Source organism: Alligator mississippiensis, chromosome 2, assembly GCF_030867095.1.
Source record: "Alligator mississippiensis isolate rAllMis1 chromosome 2, rAllMis1, whole genome shotgun sequence".
Lineage (NCBI taxonomy): Eukaryota > Metazoa > Chordata > Crocodylia > Alligatoridae > Alligator > Alligator mississippiensis.
The window spans coordinates 227,809,513-227,829,623 of record NC_081825.1 but is presented as its reverse complement, the minus strand read 5'-3'; the positions used below and the strand labels follow the sequence as shown (position 1 = coordinate 227,829,623).

Below are 20,111 nucleotides of genomic sequence, written 5' to 3'. Positions count from 1 at the left end.
CACCTCCCGCAGGCAGCATCTGGGGCTTGGGTGCTGCTTCAGGAGGCAGGGGGCTGTGGACCTAGGTCCCTGATCCTGTAGCTCTGGCAGCTGGGGGCCCCCTCTGGCAGGGCTGGGGGGAGCGCACAGGCTGTGGTTGGGGGGCAAGGGGCACCAGCAAGGCTGTGGGTGGGGAGTGAGGGGCACCAGCAGAGCCAAGGTGGCTGTAGGGGGGAGTGAGCAGCACCGGCAGGGCCAGGGGGCTGTGGGTGGTGCATGAGGGGCCTGGCCCTGCATCCTGGTGAGCTAAGGGGGCAGGGGGAGCTCTGACATTCCATGATAAAAAACCCAAAATCAAATACCAAAATGTATAGGTATTTAATTTATTTTACTACAGTGATTGAGGCACTGGTAAGCTTCCAAACTGCTTTAAAATTGTAAATATATCAATAAAACATTATGTTCCATTAATACCTATATAAATAGTGGAGTTTCATTTTAATCACAGATTTTGGGGATTTTGTCAGATAATTTTTGGGGGGGGGGGGGTATCAAGAATTTGCAATTTTTTTTATCAGGGAAAACCAGGATCCCTGCTAATAAAGGAGGGGACCACGTCTTGAGGAACCTCTAATTGGGGCAAATTGAAAGCAAGAGACACACAGAGGGGCCCTTTAATGGATAAACAGCTTCAGCACAAACCCTTGTGATGAAAATATGGTAATGGCTTCCCCTGGGCTGGGCTGTGTTCAGAGGAACTGATGCCATCTCAACAGCTTCCATCAGAACTAGAAATGGGGATAATTGTTATGTCAGACAGCCAGTGTGGCTGGACCTAGGAAGCTAGGTAAGGTTTACTCCAGAAGAAGGATTTGCTCATAGGCAAGGACTCTTAGGAGATCTCCAGTGACTATAGAAGAGTTGACTGAAGAGCACCCAGCCAGTCTGGGCAGAGCAGTGTGAATGGGGCCTGGAGTTCTTGTTGGCTACTTTAGGGAAACCATCTAGCTGGCTATTGCCACATCCTGACAAACTTTGACTTGGATGCAAGGGGTTTGATTAATGACCTCTCTTTTTTCTGCTCTCTCTTTTTAACGTGCCACTTCTGTTCCTGGCCGTTCCGTGGTATTGAAGGGCAGACTCCACACTACACCTATGGGCAACATGAGGTGCTGCTTCCTTCTGAACGATTTTTCACAGTAAATTGAACCTGCAGCAGCCTCTACCCTGTCCTCTCTTGGTCCTCTGGTTCAGTGGTGGCACAAGAGGTCAACAGCTCTGCTTGGCAGCCTGCCTCTAATCAGCCCATGACATCTGCTCACTGGGCACTTTCTCCCAAATGGCCCTTGGGTCAGGATTCACTTCTGGGTAAGCTAGTGGTTCCTGCTTTGCCTTGCCATACTCCATGGAACAGATGAAGGTTGCTCTTAGAAGATTTGTAGTTACCACTCTTGGGCTCAGCCCTACAAGTTCAGGGCTGGTCCACACCAGTCCCCTTCATTCTTTACTTGTGGCTTTTGTCTCTTACGTCCTGCACAGAGTTCTCCGGTTTCCTCTTTACCGCTTGTCCTTCTTATTGTCAACTGAGCTCAAGCACTATTTACAGCAGGGCTTTCATGCTGGGAAATGCCCCAGCTATGTGTCAGGCAGCAGGAACAAACCAGATCACTTTCACTCATTTTCCTTCATGCAAGGGATGCTGTTTGAGGCCATTACTTCCTGAGGGGGCTGGAAAACAGCAAGGAGAACTAAGCCTGGGAGGGACAATTGGCTCAGGGCTCGCTTTACTGGCAATTAAGAGGAGCAGGACCAGAGGCCAGATGTGATGTGAAGGGACCTGGAAACTGGGGGCAAAGGACAGTCTGCCAGGTTGGAGCTCAGAATCCTGTTGGTGCTGCCTGAATCATTTAGTCAGGTTGCAAGGCAAAAGAAACAGCTGCAGGAAACAAAGAGAGCTGCCCTGTGTTGCTGTGACAGCGATTGCTCCCAGGGAAGAGAGAGCGACAGGAGGTCTTTCCTGCGCTGGCAGAGGGAACAAAAAGAAACTATTTCTACTGCCAGCATCTCTCTATTCCTGCTGCTTTCATGGACAATGGGTACTCTGGATCAGAAGGCCTCATCCTGTGCAGGAAAGTTTTGCCAAGAGCTGGGGCCATCAACAAAAGATTCCCCTGAGCTAGCAATGCTTTTTGGCTCTGTCTGTTACAGCAAACACACCTTGGTGACTGTGCTGTGCATCCAAGTTAATTGAAAGCCCTACAGAAGGGACATAAGCCTACAGTGCCTCTTCCCCTACTGCCTTTGCAAATGTGATGAATGCAGTGGCGAAATGCAGAGCTGGTTCAAAGATGCTGGAGGCTGTGTACACCACTGGGGAGTTGGTCTGTTGAAGTGAGCTCAGGGCTGGTCAACATAATGTCATTTTACCCCAGGTTACGAACACGTTAGATCTGAGGTTTATCTAGTCCCATATCCTGTCTCTGACACTATTTGAAACCAGATGCTCAGGGGAAGGTGCGAGAACCCTGCAGTGAACAGATACACGATCATCTGTCCCACATTAAGGGCTCACTCAAATCCCTTGGAGACAGAGACTGGCTGAAGTCCTGAAGCATGAGGTTTAGTGTTTCATCTGAAGTTGTGGTGGGGTTTTGGCTATTAAGTATGACAACTCTGACTCCCCTCGATCCCATATAAATGATGAAGTCTTGGCCTCAGCTAATTACCACGGCAACATGTGCCACACCACAATAATTTCAACACTCTGTGAGAAAATATTTCCTCTTGCTGGTATCAAATTTCCAACCATTTTGTGCTGATTAAATACAGGAGACCCTCATCATTGCGGGGGGATACAAGAATGTATCCCCCGTGAATGGCGAAATCCATGAATAACGTACTGCGATCACGAACGCAGTGCCCCCAGCAGCTGGGGTGGGGGACACAGCTCCAGTGGCAGCCTCGGGAGCCTGGCAGCAGCCTCGGGAGCCTGGCAGCAGCAAGCACAGAGCTCTCAAGGAGCTCCAGTAAGTGTTTAAAGTGTATTTAAAATGCAGGTTCAGCATTTATGAATATTTGAAACTGTGAATCCCAAGGGTTTCCTGTATTGATTTGCTTGTGTTTAGAGACAGCATGAACAAAAATTCCTGATTAACTCCCTCTCTACCATGGATCTTTTTTATGAAGTTATCAATCTTTAAGGCAGACAATTTTAATAATTCAGTCTCTGCACATCAGGTATTGGGTCCCACAGATTTTTGCCACCTTTTAGTTCTGCAATATTTTTTGAGACAGGTTGACCTGTGCAGCATGCACTATGCCAGCTGATGCTGCACAACTGATTCTCATATAAAGCATTTTAATATTCCTTACTACCTCATTCCTTGTGATTTCTGTATTGTAAACAAATAGCCTTTTGGTCAAATAAATTCCCTTCAGTTTTCAGGACAGTGCCCTAACTCCATCCATTATGCTCCATCATCAAGTCCAGTACCTAGTTTGGTGCATTTAGGGCTGCAGTGGGTGTTCTGTGGTGGCCTCTTCCCACTCTACAGAGAGGTCTAGCAGGATAAAAGCTGTTTTCATGACCATCCATTGCTGCAGTGAATCAGGCCAATTATTATCTCTGTCAGATATTGCTATGAACTCTAAACAGGGACATCTAGCTACCTCTAGCTAATATAAAACGTAACTGCCAGCAGAGCTGGCTCTAGAGAGCACATATCATTCAGTTTCTAGTAGCTGTTTTGACTCACTGGACTCCTATTCCTTTTCAGGTGTCAGTTGACCTACAGAACTCAGACAGTTTTTCTCCTGGGCACAAGATATCTTTCCATCTCTCGCCCTCCCCTGGAATCAGCTGGGGGCTTTTGCTTGGGGTTTTTAATAGATTGGAACACATAGGGATTAGGAGTTGGAAGTTCTCTGTGGTACTGGTGACTCTGAGATTTGCTCCCCCTGGTGGTCTGGTTAAACCTGGGTGTGTTGACTCCACCATAAAATCTTCCCTGGGAATTTTGCTCCAGGATAAAGTACTTGGAGTTTTCTAGCAGATGAGTCTTTCATTGCCAAGAAATATCACATATGCATATGTGTTACACTTGTACAGGTACTGTAGTCTGTTCTGGGCTCCCGTTTCAAATAAATGCATGCTGGGTAATAGCTGGCTCCACTGCTTTGTTTTCTTTCTCACTATGCTGCAAAACAGCCATTACCTGTGGGCAATAGCTCCCATCCATGCCATCTATTCTAAAATGAATTCCTTACTGTGATCTGATCTCTAAACTTAGAGCCCCAGGGAATGGAGGACACATCAAAAGGCCTGGCACAGAAGACTCCTGCAATGATTGCTGAATGCCCACAGAAAGGGGGAGAAAAAAGGGCAAGGGAGGACACATTGCTAAGTGTGAGGTATGCCATCTCAAGCCAGGATAATAACCAGCCCTAGAGGGAATTCAACAAGAAAACATTCTCCTCTGGAGTGTGAGAGAGGACATATCTTGAATAAGATACTATGCCGAGGATTGAAAACAAGGGCCTCAAACTCATGGGGGAAACGTCCAGTACAGTACTGTAAGTAGGTCACGTAGGTAGGTCATGTAGGACTGATTTGGTGCAGATACACCCAATCCCACATCTGTGCTGGGAGAGAGGCCATGAGGAAACTGTAAAGCCAAGCACAAGGGGTCTGAACTAGAGACATCTTTGGCACTGTGCTTTGTCTTTCTCTACCTCATCCATCTGAGAAACTCAACACCCTTCCTTGGTGACCCCAGAGGGTACGGCAGGGCCACTACGAGATGACTATGCTTCAGAGAGGTGGTAGTTGTCCCTGCACCATGGCAGCAGGCACAGCGTCTGCAGGAAAACCCAGGAGTCCTGCCCTTCAAACAACTTTCTTCTCACCCACTGGGGCAGGCCCCCTGCAGACAACTCCTGTGCCAGCATGGACAGGACGAATGAGTGCCTCTTCCTCAACATCAGACATTGCTGGGGAGAGAGGCGCAGCCAGACACAGGGGCCCGACACAGGGGCGGAGAGGGAGTCTGAGCAGGCTTTCCCCACCCCAAGGAGCTAGTACTCCCAGAGTCAGGAGCCACGGCCCTACTCACACTACCTTGAAGGAGAAGAGAGAGGGGATGACGCCGGCCTTGAGCCGCCGCTGCCCGCCGTGGAGCTCAAACTCCTCCCGTGCAAAGTGCTGGGAGCAGAGGCAGGCGCCGGCACCCGGCACCCATAGCCGGCGGGAGCCAGGCTCGACACGCCGTACCGCCAGCAACCAGCGCTTCCGCAGCTCGTGCGCTTTGGGGAAGCTGCGAGCAGATGGAGGCATGGGTCAGTGCTGGGCTGGGGAAGGCACCCTTGACCTCCAGTGCCTAGCCCCACCCCACCCTTCCCCAAACCCATGAGCCCCGCCCCCTGTGCACTGGCCCCACCCACGGTCTCTAGGCCCGCCCAGCACCTTGTAGCTCCACCCCCCGGGGATCAGCCCAGCTCTGGTGGCCTCTAGCCTCCCCCAACACATCGTAGCCCCGCCCGCGGTCCGCTAGCCCCGCCCCCTGGCATTAGCCCCGGCCCTAGCATGGTAGCCCCTCCCCCACGGAGTTATCCTGCCCTGGAATGGTAGCCCCGCCCCATGGAATGTTAGCCCCGCCCCCGGCCGGACCTGTGGAAGGAGAGTCCCCGGGCGCGGCTCTCGCGGGTGTCGCGGTTGGGGCAATTGATAGCGGAGCACGCCTTGGGCATGGCGCCGCGCAGGCCCTGCAACAGCCTCCCTGCTCCGTGTGTCCCGGCGGCCGCGCTCCGCTTTGGCCTGATCCGAGCGAGCCGCCGTCCGCTAGCCCCGCCCCCTGCGTGGATTGGACCCGGCGGCGCCCCGTCGCCGCGGTGCTGCCTGGGAAGGAGAGATCATGGCGGCCGAGCCGAGTAAGGCGGAGATTCAGACCCTGTTCAAGCGGCTGCGGGCGGCGCCGGCTAACAAGGTACAAGCGCGGCGCGGACCCTCCCGGCGGCCCTTTGTGGCGGGCCCAGGGCCTCTCCCTTCTCCCTCTCCCCACCCCGGGCCTGGGGTGGGGCGGGGCGGGTGCGGCACCCCAGCCCCCAGGGTTCGCTCGCGTTTGCGCATGCGCGGGGCGGGGTCCTCCCGCCCACGCTAACGCTCTGCTTCCCCCAGTGCTGCTTCGACTGCGGCGCCAAGAACCCGAGCTGGGCCAGCGTCACGTATGGCGTCTTCCTCTGCATCGACTGCTCGGGCGCGCACCGCTCGCTGGGCGTGCACCTCAGCTTCATCAGGTGTGTGCGGCTCTGGGGGGCAGCTGGGCATGTGCTGGGCAGGGGCCTGTGCCTGCCCTGGGCCTCGTGCCTAGTGTGACAGAGCTGCCTGTGCATATCATGGGGTGGGTGTTGCGTGCAGTGCTCATGGAAGCGGATCCGGTCCCACACGCTTCGTGCGGCACATGCCAGTGGCTGGGGCTCGTTGCAGCGCTGTGGGCGTGGGTGCCACGTGCAGTGTGCCCCAGGCCTCCTGATCGGTCTCCTGATCAGCCTCTTCCTGGCCCTGGCCAAGCTGGCCGTGGGCTTGACCAGGAAGGAGGCTTTGGCTGGTAGGGTCCCCGGCGCTGCCTTTTTTCACCCCCGTTTTCAAGCAGAGTGTCACTGGGTATTGTCCGCTGGCTCCTTGGACTTGTTTGGGGGCCTGTGGGCGCTGTCTGGTGTGCTCTACTTGGCATCCCTCCTTGGCACTCTCATTTTAAACCTGGGATCAGCACTCCCACCTGTTTGTGTTTTTTTGTTTTTTTTATTATTTGTCCTAAGCAATCTATTGGCACCTTTCCCTGTCTGAGGGAGGCCAGTAAGAAACGTGGTGGGCTGGACCCACCAGAGTAAAGGTGACAAATAGGCCTGTGCCATGGACCCACCCAGTGTAGCATATGGGGCCAGATAGGCCTGTGCACACCCCAAGTAGCACATGGGGTCAGGGCCAGCACATGCCACATGCAGTAGGTGGGGTTGGTCTGAGATCCATGGGGCAGAAAGCTGAGCTCCATAGGCCAGATCTGGCCCACGGGCCATATCTTTGATACCTCTGGATTAAAGGAAGGGTTTGTGTCAGGCAGGAGCAGGCCCAAAAGCAATCAGGTTCCCTATGTAGTTTGCTGGTTGCAAATAAGTCTCCAAACTTCTGAAGTACATTTCATACAAAACTCGATGAAAACCTTAAAGCACCAACGTAAACTTGGTAATCTCAGAAGAGAAGACTGGACTTTTCTGTGTAAGGGTTGGAGAGAAATGGGTGTGAGGTGCAGTGTGAGGGCTACACAAAATCTCTTTGCACAGCAGCCTCAGGGGAGGGATGCCTGTAGTTGCTTCTGTTCAGGCTACCCATGAGGAGGGAAGCTAGAGCCAAGCATAGGCTCTCTAACCAGAGCCTGTTCACATAGCAAAGCACTGGTCCAGAGAGCAGTCGAAAAGAAGACAGGCAGGAAGCTGTACAGAGAATACGAGTGGTGGTTTAGGGTAAGTTGAATCCTGAGCCTTGTACACACGTTACATGTACAGCATTTTATTATGCAGCATCATTTATACTCCTGGTGCAGGTACCACCCCTGTACCAGGTTAGCCTAACTTTGTATGGGGGTTAGCCTAACTCATTTAGTACAATGAGGTCATCTTTTGTAGGCACTAGCATATTCAAAATTATTAAGCCACACTTTCCCATTTATGATGTCTCTGCTGCTCTGTTACATCCTTTGTATAATTAGACTGGCTTTTTAGTAATCTCTTAATTGTACCAGGCAAATCTAGCTTTTAATTTTTCCTTAAAACTTAGGGTGTTTCTGCATGACAAAATACAGTGTTGTGTGGAGGAGATACCTAAATTAAGTTGGATACTGGAAACAGTACAGCTGCATTAGCTTAGTGCTTTGCTTGCTTGTTAAAACCTACTTCTCATCAGGGCTAATTAGCTTGGCACTCTACCTAGCCGAACAGACAGCTACACTGCTTCTGGTAGCAGCCAGCTGAGGTGTTTCTGGATGACACTGCATTGTATCATACAGATGTGTCCTCAATTTCTTATCCATCGAGTTACTTTTATTGATGTTTTCTGGCATGCTGCCAGGTTCATGCTGCCATTGAGTGCCAAACAGAAAGTGATATTCCAGGAGTAGTTGCAGTAGACCCATTGAAGGAAACTTCCTTCTCTGTGCTGTAACACAAGGCATCTGGGTCCTAGGATTACATGGGCTCCTTGTTTGCTGTTGTATTTCTTCATAAACTGCAGTTGAACATGCCAAAAACTTTCTCAAAATATCAACATCCTAGGTTTCTCTCTCCCACTTAGTGCCTGTTCCAGTATATTTTCTCCTCAGATATATTATTTTCATTTCTGGAGTACAGGATTACTTTATTTCTATGCCTACATTGTAATCTCTTGGTCTGTTTTTGTTATACCATATACCACTGTGATGAGTGTTTCCCAGGCACAATTTAATGTCCAGGTATTCACTGAATGTCCACTGCATGCTTTGCCATTGAGGTCTTGTATGATACAGTGACTAGATTCATGCCCTGTTGTAGGATCCATGTCTATGTTTTCGGATTCTCTTCCAGCTGGGGCCCTGGTGGTAGCTGCTGTCTCTTTTTGTGCAACCTTCTGGAAATGGAGGGTGGGATGGCTCTTGAAATGGCTCTTCCTCATGCTGGCTTCAAGGTTTCTGTCAGAATGCAGTGCTCCTTTGAGTTAGGTCTTTCACACAGTGTCCCTGCAAGACTTTAAATGCAGTAAGATGAGATAAATAGATACATCTTTCATACTGTGGTGGGACCAGTTCCAGAATGACAGCATATGCTTCCCGGGGTCTTCTAGCTTGAACTACAACATGTTAAGAGTATAGTGTTAGTGGAAAGCCTTTCTACTTGGACATTGCATTATTCCATGTGGTGAGCCAGCTGGTGAGATACTGATCATTAAAACGCTTCTTAATTTGTTACTGTTGGTGTGGGAGACAGGGAAGCAAGGCTACAGTTAATATCCCATAGTTCCCCTGCAAACTGTGAGACTGAATAGCAGCAGGATATCAAGCTTTTTTGGTTGTTACTAATTTTTATTAATGTAGTTAATTTGTTCTTTTGCAGGTCTACAGAGCTGGATTCAAACTGGAGTTGGTTCCAGCTGAGGTGTATGCAAGTGGGCAGCAATGCCAATGCGGTGAGGACCCTCTGTAGGCATTTATTTGGTTCCCCTTTCAGTAGTAGACACCTGCTCCTTGCTTGTCCAGCTCTTCCTGCCATTACACCATTGTGCTGCTGGTGCCATTCTCTTCTCTTGTCATTTGGAGGCCTACAAGGGAGAGAAGGCCTCTTAATTTTTCATCTGAAATCAAGAGGTCAGAATGGTGACCTTGCTGGAGAGTGCAGCTTCCTGAAAAATAGGCTTGCCACGCTCCTTATCTCCGAAATGTGATTTCCCCCCCCCCCAATTCAGGGCATTGGAAACTGGTCAGGGGACCTGTTCTTCCCCAGCTGTCTCTTGTGATTCAGAACTGTTCTTCTCTGGGGAAGGGTGGGTTGCATTCTCTCATGCTTCTGGGTCCTGGACAGGCAGGATTTAAGTGAAAGCTGAGTTGAACAGTGTCTCTCCAGGGAGAAGCTTTTCTCCACCCTCCCCAGCCCCAGGAAGCCCTTACTTCCCCTGCTGGTGCTTTTGTCAAGTTAGTTATAGCTCTGTTCTGTTTATTTGAGCATGGCTTGGCTGCCAGCAGACTGATGAGTCTCTTCTTTTCAGACTGCCTTCTTCCGCCAGCATGGATGCACCACCACAGATGCCAATGCCAAGTATAACAGTCGGGCTGCCCAGATGTACAGAGAGAAGATCAGGCAGTTGGCTAGTGCTACCATGGCCAAGTACGGCACTGATGTAAGTGATGAGCCTGACTCATTTGATGACCTTGTGGCAAGGCAGCCTCACTGTTATGGCTGTGGGATGTCGTCTTTTCTTTTCAGCTCCTGATAGATGGGTTGAGTGGAACACCTGGCCATTCTCCTGAAAAGAGTGATGCTGACTTCTTCATGGAGCACACACAGGTGAGGAGAATCAGATAGGGCCCTCCTTCCTATCCCAGGGTGACTTGGTCACTTGTCAGGAGCATGGAAAGATGGTTTTAGAATGCTCAAACCTGCTGTGCATGAAAGCAGATAGATTGTAGTTGCCATTGCTGATGATACAGCTGTGGCCTGTGACTGCTATAGTCCTGGCATCTTGTCTGGTTACAGGCTGGAGTACTGCATGCCAGCACCTGTAGTCTCTGTATAGTGTTCTGTGTTGAAGGTGGGAGACTTGCACAACTGCTTTTGGTCCATAGGTCATGCTTCGTTACCTGTTTAGTTAAGTAAGCTCTTGTGCTGTGGGCAGGTAGCCAGCAAAAGCTGTGGTACAAACAGTCTCTACTTCAGGAGTGGGCAACCCTGGGCATGTGTACCAGAATGTGGCATGCAAAAGCATTTTTCTTGGCACATGCGCCTCTGGGAGGGGGCTGGGGCTCTGCTGCCACAACAAGGATTGGGCCTCTTGCGGGCCCCCCCCACCATCTGCCCTTGGCACGCCAACATCTTACAAGGCAAGGTTGCAGGTGTTTTTGGCATTCTGCCCAAAAATGTTGCTACCCACTGCTCTACTGTGTGGAGCCCAGGCTTGTTGAATTTGGGTCATGTCTGGGATTATTCTTCCTAGGGTGTAGAATAAAATGAGAATTAGGGTTAGGGGCTAGGGTGGGGAGCATCAGCTGAGATAGACCTTTCAGAGTCTTTCTTCATCCCTTCTTGGGATGTCAGATAAAGGTTGTCCTCTCAGATGTGGACAGCACAGTCCTCACTGCATCCAACGCTTGGTCCTTGCTTTTCACTCTAAAAGAGGTCATCCAATCCACCCCCCTTCCTGAGACAAGTTTATCTCTATCCAAATATTCCCATACAAATCCTTTCCTAAACTATTACTAAAACTATGTAGTCAACTCTGTCATGCAACTTACAAGGCATAGCACTCTAACCTGCTATGGGTAAAGGAGGGGGATGAGGGTGGTCATTGTCCTTTTATTACATATGTTGTTAAAATACTCTCAAGAGATTGTTGGCTGGTCCCTGGTATCCTCCATCTCCCCAGAGGAGCTATGATCTGTGCAGCTTAAGTACATTTCATCTGCTTATGCTTTTTGAATTGCATTAGGATGCCTGCTTGCTTTGGCTGGAAGAAGGGTGGTTGGACCTCTACTGGGTCATTCACCCTTGAGACTCATTGTAGCGCATGTTTATCTTTAAGCCTTGTGGTATATGGGACATTGCAGAGGCCAGTCAGAATCCTGCACAGTCCTCATTGGAGATGGAGAGAGCAGCCAAGCCATCTGAAGCCAGCACAATGCCACGTGAGTACCCAGCTGACTAACTTCTGTTAAGAACTTGGCTTGTCTTCCAGCAGAGAAGCTGTCTGGACAGGGTTGGAAAAAGCTATGGGTATGGGTGGAGGCTTCATTCAGCATAGTGCAGGAGGACTGATTAAACTTATCCAGACACTTGGGAAAGTCAGTCTGCTCCTTAGCTACAGATGATGTGCAGTTCTTTCTCTCTCTGAAGCATATGTATAGAGACCTAGACTTTGACTTTGGGCTTAACTGTCTTGTTTGACTGTTGTTCACTTGCAGACCTCATAGTCCTCTCCACAGTAAGCCTCTGCAGAGTATCATACAGGTTACTCTACAAGTGGCGTTTGTAGAACAGAGACAGGTGAACATTGCTTCAAAGTTCCTGTTTCCAAATGCATGCTGCAGGGAGAGAAAGGGACTCTGGAGAATCAGGAGGTCCAGAAACAGAGATTTTGCTTGGAAAAAATGTGCTTCACAGACTTCTATCTAAGGTGTTGGCTTAGGTGGTTTCTTGTCACGCTCCTTGAAGTAGCTTGCTGTGTGGAGAACATAGGTCAGCTACTCTGGGGTTATTGTATCTTTCTGAGAAACGTCTGGGCTCTGTACATTAAGGGATAGGGAGCAGTGAGCATGCTGACAAGGGGAGAGGGAGAAGAACATCTAGCTTTTTTTATTGTCTGACTGCTGGTTTTGTTTCCTTAGAGTCTAACCAAGGCCCATCTATTGACCTGTTGAGCACATCCCCCAAAGCTCCTGTGGGTAAGTGAAATTTCTTACCCTAACACCACTCCTTTCCCCACTGCCCTGTCCCTGGGAGTTGACAATTCTTCCTGGGCTCTTCTTTCCTTTGGACCTGATATAGGAGCTGCAAAAGGGCTTTTTCTTTAGCAAGAGCATGGGAACACCAACTCTTGGCACTTAAGCAGGCATGAGTGTGCCTTTGAAGTCAGTTTTAGGGGGTCTGTTGTCCTCTTTCTAGTTCTTTTGTGCTCTAGGTCTCTGTGACCATGGATTCCTTTCAGTGTATTGTTGATTTCCTGCCCCATTCACTGACCAGATCAAAATCGCATCTTTTCAACAGCTTATTACCTTTCTGGAATTTAGGATAGGCACCCAGAACTTGACTACTCAAGCCATGTTAATTTTAGGCTTGTGGAAAGTTTATTCATTTTCCCTGGCATGCAGTCAGCTCCTCAGGGAGGTATCACCTGTAGGAATGATGATCCCGCCACACTATCTTCTATCTGGAGCTGTACTGTATGGCTAGAGTTTGCCTCTCTGTTTGGCTTCTAGTGTGAAGCTCTCATCCTTCAGCACCCCTTTCACTCCCCATATTTTGTGTCTTTCTTCCTCAGACATGTCCATGTGTCTGTCTACACACGGGCCTCCACCTGCCAGAGGTAACTGGCTAACAAATAGCCTGCGCTGGCTGCTTGTGGCACCTCTGCCTGTCCGTTCTGTGACTCTTCCTTCAACTCTGTCAGCTTTTTGGGCAGGAGAAAACATCCCCATTTCTGCCCCAAGGGACCAAATTCCTAGTGGAAAGCATAAGGAAATTATACTTTGTCTGTCACCCACTGTGTTTTGGGGTCTACCAAAGTAGCCAGTGCACTAATATCCCTTCCAGGTGTGACCCTGGCTGCAGGGAGGCAGCACTACAGCCTATTGTGGTTGGGTTTTTGACTTTTTTGGATGATGCTCCTCCCTCCCTATCTGTCATGTCCCCTCGTGCTGCCTTTCCTTTTGGACTGGCTGCTGGAGCTCTCTCCATGGGGTCACTGGACAAAGACTAGACTCGCCCATCCTTGACCAGATAGGAATCACCCCTGCCTATAATGCATGAAATAGTGGAGCTGCAGGAAGGAATTGTTTCAGACAGCACACCCTCCCTAACCCCATACCTGCAAAGCTTCAGGGTTTCTCATCCCTCAGAGTGGTCTCAGGGCTTTGTTTTTGGCTGGGTGAAGTCACCCAGGCTGCTGCTGTAAAACTGCATGCTCTGTCCTAGACTCTGTTGTGGCTGGGCTGTAGTGGATCTCTGTGTGGGCTGCCACCAGGTTTATTAAATACTAACTTCAGCTTGTTGAGGCTTTTCTTACCTTTTTGCTCACTCCTTCCTTTCTCCCTGTTGCAGAATTAAAACCTTCCCTAATTGGCAAGAAGAAGCCAGGAGCTGCCAAGAAAGGGGTATGTATGTCTCGGCTTCTGTTGTGTAATGGGGAGAGCCCCACTTCTCATGTGTCTCTGCTTTCTCCCTCCTGGCGCTCTACTTGGGCTGCCTCCTGAACCTGAGCAGTGTTGGCCAAACCCTTGCCTTTGCCCTAAGTGAATCAACGCTTCTCTCCATCCATTCTTGCTCCCCCAGTGCCTTGAGGAGGTGAAGGTACTTGAGCCTTGGAGCATTATGTGAGCATTGCTGGTAGACTTGCCATGCATAGGGCCAGTCCCACCCTTTCCTGCACCAGTAGTCAGGTTCATTCCCTAATTGCTCTCCCTGTCCTCGGTACCCCCTTCAGGTACTGCTTGCTTGCTTGCTTGTTGTGGGACACAGAATTGGACAGACTGAAGACCTGATCTAGCCGAGTAAGGAGGTGGGGGTTTTAGTCTGGAAGTGACTCGCTGAGTTTCTAATGGCTATGAATTGTCTATCTTTGTTTCTGGGTCTTTCCCAGTTGGGTGCGAAAAAGGGTCTTGGAGCCCAGAAAGTGAGCAGCCAGAGCTTCACCGAGATCGAGCGGCAGGCCCAGGTGGCTGAGAAGCTGAGGGAGCAGCAAGCTGTGGAGTCTGGAAAACAAGCTGAGGAATCCATGTGAGTGTCAAGCATGGGAGAAACCTTTGTCAGGGGCCAAGTACTTGCTTGCCACAGCAGTGAAACTGGCATGATGAGGCTGACTCCTTTTCTTTTTTTAGAAGCTTCTCAGCTTTGGGTGCAGGACTAGCAGCAAGGTAAATCTCTGGCCTACAGGGGGCAGTAGTCTGAAGCAAGAATAGCCCCTACAGCTGCTCTGACTTGGTTGCTTGAATTAGTGTCTATGAAAGGGCCTTAGGTCAGCAGAAGTAGTATTTTCTTACTGCTCTGTAAGTTCTGGGTCTGTTATACTAATGCCATGTAAGGGCCTGCCATAAGACTGGGCTGGGATTTGGGACCTTTTGTTTGAACTTGAAGGCTGTGTCTGCCCAAGGGAAATAAGTGTGGTTTTTATAAGCAGACAAGGTTCTTTGAGCAAGCATTTAACTTGTCAATCCTAGTCTAGATTTTATGATGTTGAGCTGAAATGATGCATCTTCTTTACTTACAGGCTTAATGCCACATCTGTGCACACACTGTTGTAAAAATGAACCTTTTGTCAGTGTAGACATGACCAGAGTGGGGTTTTCTTTTTGTTTTTCTCCCCATCCCCAAACGCACTGTATCCATTTGGGAGAGGCAAACTTGTATTAATAACAGATGTTTCCTTTAGAGTTACCTCAATGCGACTGGCCTATCAGGAATTGCAGCTCGATCGGAAGAAGGAGGAGAAGAAACTTCAGAACTTGGAAGGAAAGAAACGTGAACAAGCTGAGAGGCTGGGCATGGGATTGGTGTCCAGAAGGTACCTGATTCTGGGTGGGGTGGGTGCCAGGTACACTCTGAGTGTGTTGCTTTGGCTTAAGATTTCTGTAGGAATTAGCTTGCTGCCATCTTAACAGATGAGTGTCTGATGTGTTTGATTCAGTTGCCAATATGGCAAGTGGCATCTAGAACCACTCTGTTCCCTGAAGGGGAATGAAGCCTTATGTTTTATCTGGAGAATCTGGTCTGCCTTTGACCTGTCCAGAAAACTGAGATGTGGCCCCTTTAGCCTCTGAGTCTTACTGTGGTGGCAGCTGCTCTTGTTATAGACCTTGGGTATATCTGGCTGCATCCCATTCCAGACTCTGCTGCCTGTCAGAGCCTGCATTTTCTTCAAGTTGAGTTGAGACAGATTGGCACTAGTAATGGGTGGGTGTTTTCAGCCCCATTTTGGGCCCTCTGGAACCAGAACCTTGACCTCTGCCTTGTTTTTCTAGTTCTGTCTCACACTCGGTGCTGTCTGAGATGCAAGTAATTGAGCAGGAGACCCCACTGGCAGCAAAATCTTCCCGCTCCAGGTTGGACTTATTTGAAGATGCTGGAGGCTTTACATCTGGACCCCCCAAGTAAGCCTGGGCTTCACTGTGGCCTTTGGTTTAGTTCTAGGTCATGTGGTGTGGTCTGGCTGAGTCCCCCTCTGTTTGATCCATAGGTATAAAGATAACCCCTTCTCACTGGGAGATGCCTTCAGTTCACGATGGGAAACTGACTCCTCCTGGGGTGTCGACAAAGGGGAGGAAGAGGCTGAAGTGACAATTTCCAGCATCCGGCCCATTGGAGAGAGGTAAAGTATACTCTCTTGCTATTGCTAGAGCTCAGGCTCTGGACCCTAGGGGTATGCCTGCCAGGGAGAGTGCTGGTCTGGTGTTTCTGAGGGGCCAATAGCGATGCCAATGTCCAGCCACTCAAATCTTGTGCTGTGGAAACCCCAGTAGGCAAAAAACATCTAAACACTAGCACTGCGAATGGAGAATACCCAGTGTCTGCAGTGGCTCCTAGGTAAAAGGGGTATTGGCCTCTACTTCTAACAAGGAAGTGGATGGCTTGGGAATACAATGAGAACTTCATGACCACTAGCTATATTTGGTTGTGCTAAACTGTCCTAATGGACAGCAGCTGCTGCATGTGGCTTTGTAGGTTTGTAGGGAGTCTGAGGAGCAGAGCCCATGAGCTGCCTTCCTTGCTGCTTCAGTAAGTGCAAAACTTGGAGAGGTCTCTCGTCATCTCCTCAGACCCGCCAATCGGAAGGAGGCAGAGAGCAGGGCATCCATAGTGGAATCAAATGAAGCTCGGCAGAAATTTGCAGGGGCCAAAGCCATCTCCTCAGACATGTTCTTTGGGCGGGAAGCCGATGCTGAGGTAAGTGCCACATTTGCCCTGCTGCACCCACTTTCAGATGCTTGGTCTGGTTTTCCACCTTTGGACAGACCCTGCTTTCTGCTTAAACCCTGGCTTTGGCCTTTTGTAGCTGGATCTGAGTCTTGTTCTATCTTTTCCTCGGTGTAGTATGAGGCCAGGTCCCGATTGCAGCAGCTTTCAGGCAGCAATGCCATCAGCTCCGCAGACCTCTTTGGGGAGGCTGAGAACACACATTCAGGTTTGTTAGCACCTAGTGTGGGATGAAGGGTGGCCCTGGAGCTGGGAGTCTAGAGTGCCATGCCTGGGGACCAGCATGGAACTTATCCCCGTGTCTTCTGCAACAAGACCTGTAGGAATGGGGGGCACTGTTCTTGCATTCTGTCCCCAGCCCTCCTGCTGGCTCTTTGCAGGTGGGGTGTCAATTGGGAATGTGCTACCTGCAGCTGACATCGCTCAATTCAAGCAAGGAGTGAAATCTGTTGCTGGGAAAATGGCTGTTCTAGCCAATGGTGTGATGAACTCACTGCAGGTGAGGAAGGGGGACTCTGGACTGGGTGTGGATCTGGATATGAGTTTCCTGCCCAACTGTACATCTTCAGGTGAACTGCAGAGCAAATAAGTTGAATTTGCAGCCTCTTGTTTGTCTCATGCCTCACCTGTGCGCATACATGTGCATGGGCAGTGGTTTTGAAGGCAAATTCCTTTGTGTGGCTTTCTGCTAGAGTTACTATCTGTGCCCTGGTGGTTGAGACCATTCCAGGCTGCTGTAGTAAGTGGTGCGGGGGACCCTTGCTGCTCCAGAAACAACTTGCATTTTCCTCACTACACCTTTGGGTAGAACCTACCAGGTTGAGGCTGCTTTTTTTTAAACCTTCCTCTTGGCCAGGTGTCTCTGGGTGGTGTGGTTTTGCTTTGTGCTGCTCCCTGCCTCTTGGGTATCCAAGAACATTAAGCAGCTCAGGGCTTTTGCATTTGTCCTCTTGTTAGTGTACATGAAGTGTGGTGTAGACAGCAGCTAAGAGTGTGTTTCCTTCCCCAGGATCGTTATGGCTCTTATTGATGAACCAGGGACTGCAACTCACAGGGATGCCAGCAGAGGCACTGATTTCACTTTGGATTGCAGGATTGTGTTTTAATGTGTCTGGGGTGGGGTGGGGGGAAATGGCCATGTCCTGAATCCTTTTTAAATAGCTCTGGACTCTGATCTGTACTGGAATCGGTATGCCCTCAAACATGACCCTACCTGTTTAACGAATGAAGAAGGAGGCCTTTTTCCAGAAACTCTCACACTGCTCTGAACTGTGGAACAGAAGCTGCCAGTTGCTGCCATTATAAATGCTCCAGACCTCACTGGCCCATATCTTGTCTTAAAGTGACTGCTATAACCAGGAGCTCTGTAGATGCCATGTGTTCTGCTCAGTGCTGCTAACTGGTGCCCCTTCTCATACAGGCTAGTACAGCAGAGCTGACATCATTGGGTGGAAAGATGTGTTCAGTTACCATAGGCCAGGAGAAGAGGTGGGGATGGAGGAGCTGCAGTTACCAGTGAAGATGGGGTGGGGGTTTCCCAGTGCCTGCATTTTGCAGCATGATACGATGTCCCCACTTACTGCTGTAAAATCAAGTCACATGACAGTCTTTGAATTAGAAAAAGTGCTTGGGTGAAACAATCTAGTAAAGCAAAAAATTAGCCCCTGTTTACATTGGGCAGCAGAAACCCTGGATCTGGAGGGAGCTAAGCCTGACAAAGGTGCCTACCTGCAAGGTAGCTGGAGTAGCCCAGTGCTAGTGTATCCCCAGCTGCTTCTAACTCTGAGGCAAGGGTTTGCTCTACTCAGGTAGAGCATGTTAGAGTCTCTGTAGCATGTGATGTAGAGAATTGTGTAAGGTTTGCAGTTAAAAGATGCCTGCTGGCTGCTTGCTTCCTGATCTCCCTTACATTGGGTCCTTGAGGGCTGGGTGCAATCTCTTTGGCAATGGAAGAAAGATCTCTCTCTCTCTCTCCTTTTTTTTTTAATTACAATTCTTTCCAAAAAGGGAGGTAGTAGCCACTTGTTCCATTCCCCCAGTTTCATGTGGATCCCTTCGCACCTGTGCCCAGGGACATACGCCTGCTCGACTGGGCCTCCCCACTCCTGGTTTGCATTGACTTGTTCTATCTGAAGTCTATGCCCTAGCCACCTCCTGTCTGTGCATATGAAGATGGTAGCTTTTGTTCTTGGCACAGGCTGAACGCTGTTGTTTTCCCCTTATAGCAGCTTTGGACCTTTCCTTCAAGTCATTTTACTTGAATAACTGTCTGTGGGGAGCAGAGGAACTGGAGGAAGTGATGAGCTGATCTTTGTTCTCCCCACAGTGCTGCTTTGAGGCAAAGGTAGCAAGGGAATCTTCTCTATTGCAGCCAGCAATGAGCACAGTGCAGAGTATGTGGAGCCTTCGCATGTAGTGCACCTGCCTGGGAGCCTCCCTCATTGTGTCTTCATGCCCTGCCACTGGCAGGTGAAACTACTTCATGATACTGAGTTCTCTCCTTATTCCACCTGGGGAGCTGCATTATGATTTGATAAACAACTTTTAGTACTGCACCAATTGTTGGCAAAGAGGTAGCTTCAGCCAGTGGCTACTATGCCCTGCCCATACGGGTCTGGACTCTCCTGCCAGCCCTTTGCCAGCTGATGGCTACAGGTTGGGCCTGCTTCCCCTGTAAAAGGGACACAGTCTCCCTTTCCCACATCTGAATGGGCATTAGTAAATTCTATGCTGATGGGCCTGTTTGTTGGAGGGAAAGGGAGATGGGAGGGCTCTAGCCCCTGCCTCAAGGCTGAGCAGGGTCTAACCCTTCCCCCTGCCTGCTGTTCTTCATCGCACAGTGCAGTAGTCACTGACTTTTTCCTTGCAAACTTGAAAGAGGTGAGTGTCTGCCTTGCCTTTCTGCAAATTTTCTTTCCCCCCACCCCTGTGCTCCCTCAGTTTCTGTTCCTTGGGCTCTGAAATATGCACAGATGCTTAGATTTGAACTATCAGGTTGTCTCAAGAGTGAAGCACAGGCAGCCTGTCCCACACCCTGCTTTGGAGAATGGTGGGTGTTCCTTGGGGCCTGATATTCTCTCTGCTCTGAGACAGGAAAGGATTTCTCTTCTCTGGGTTGTCTGCATTATGTAGGAGATAACGGTATTAATGTGCTGTGTTTGTGGCAGGGCTCAAGGCTCTGCTGTGTAAGGGGGAGTGAAGTGGAACTCTTTCCTCAGCTGAATAAAGGAACCCCCTGTGTGATCTCCAGCTTCTCTCTTTCTGGGTCAGGCGTGTAGTGCTGTGTGGCATGAGGCAGGAGGAGCAGTAGCGGCTATGATCTGAAATGCACAACTGCTGAATAAAAGAGGATAAAGGGAACTGAATTTTAAGGCAAGGCCATGTTTATGCTACCTCCCTTACCACTCGCTGCTCTGGTGACAGGAGTTCGTGCCTCGTTCCAGTGGCATGCCATGGCTATGATGAGAGAATCGGGTGAGGAGGAGAACTGGAACTGTACAGTACACATACGGTGCAAGTTGAGTCAAGTATAGTATATTCCTCATGCAGCATGCAATTCTGTGCTGAATCTCTGTCAGATTAGTCCACCCTCTCTGGAAGCTGATGTTTGTAACCACGTTAGGATTCCTATACAAGGGTTCATATTGAGAGAATGTAGCAGTACTTTCAGAACGTAAACCATATGATAGGGGCAGTATAGCTATCCCTAGAGCAAG

At 49.7% G+C, this 20,111-nt stretch overlaps 1 protein-coding gene and 1 long non-coding RNA gene across 5 annotated transcripts; both read left to right on the top strand.

Annotated features, from left to right (window-relative positions):
* The first annotated feature begins 206 nt into the window (after nt 1-206).
* On the top strand, nt 207-4,140 carry LOC109280487 (uncharacterized). The gene is made up of 2 exons (XR_002086822.2): nt 207-3,005; nt 3,756-4,140. It is a non-coding gene; the product is annotated as an uncharacterized LOC109280487 (long non-coding RNA).
* Nucleotides 4,141-5,872: 1,732 nt separating this feature from the next.
* On the top strand, nt 5,873-19,638 carry ARFGAP2 (ADP ribosylation factor GTPase activating protein 2). Of its 4 annotated transcripts, XM_059722827.1 has the most exons (18): nt 5,876-5,960; nt 6,152-6,270; nt 7,419-7,494; nt 9,115-9,187; nt 9,764-9,895; nt 9,982-10,062; nt 11,294-11,396; nt 12,096-12,152; nt 12,749-12,793; nt 13,528-13,580; nt 14,066-14,202; nt 14,855-14,986; nt 15,444-15,572; nt 15,659-15,790; nt 16,239-16,365; nt 16,513-16,603; nt 16,776-16,894; nt 17,405-19,638. In XM_059722827.1, exons 2-18 carry the CDS (start codon nt 6,201-6,203, stop codon nt 17,423-17,425), a joined length of 1,578 nt encoding a protein of 525 aa, XP_059578810.1. In that variant the 5' UTR covers nt 5,876-5,960; nt 6,152-6,200; the 3' UTR covers nt 17,426-19,638. The 4 variants fall into 4 exon arrangements, with proteins under 4 accessions (XP_006261454.1, XP_006261455.1, XP_014457877.1 ...); XM_006261392.4 differs by lacking the exon at nt 7,419-7,494 and having other exon boundaries at nt 5,873-5,960; XM_006261393.4 differs by lacking the exons at nt 7,419-7,494; nt 12,749-12,793 and having other exon boundaries at nt 5,873-5,960.
* The last annotated feature ends 473 nt before the right edge of the window (nt 19,639-20,111 follow it).

Excerpts from the sequence above, each read along its gene's own strand:
- ARFGAP2 (XM_006261392.4), top strand. The coding sequence starts at position 5,889 with ATGGCGGCCGAGCCGAGTAAGGCGGAGATTCAGACCCTGTTCAAGCGG. Across the intron at positions 11,397-12,095 it reads TGAAGCCAGCACAATGCCAC|AGTCTAACCAAGGCCCATCT; the intron begins GTGAGTACCCAG and ends TTGTTTCCTTAG. Across the intron at positions 15,573-15,658 it reads TTTACATCTGGACCCCCCAA|GTATAAAGATAACCCCTTCT; the intron begins GTAAGCCTGGGC and ends TTTGATCCATAG.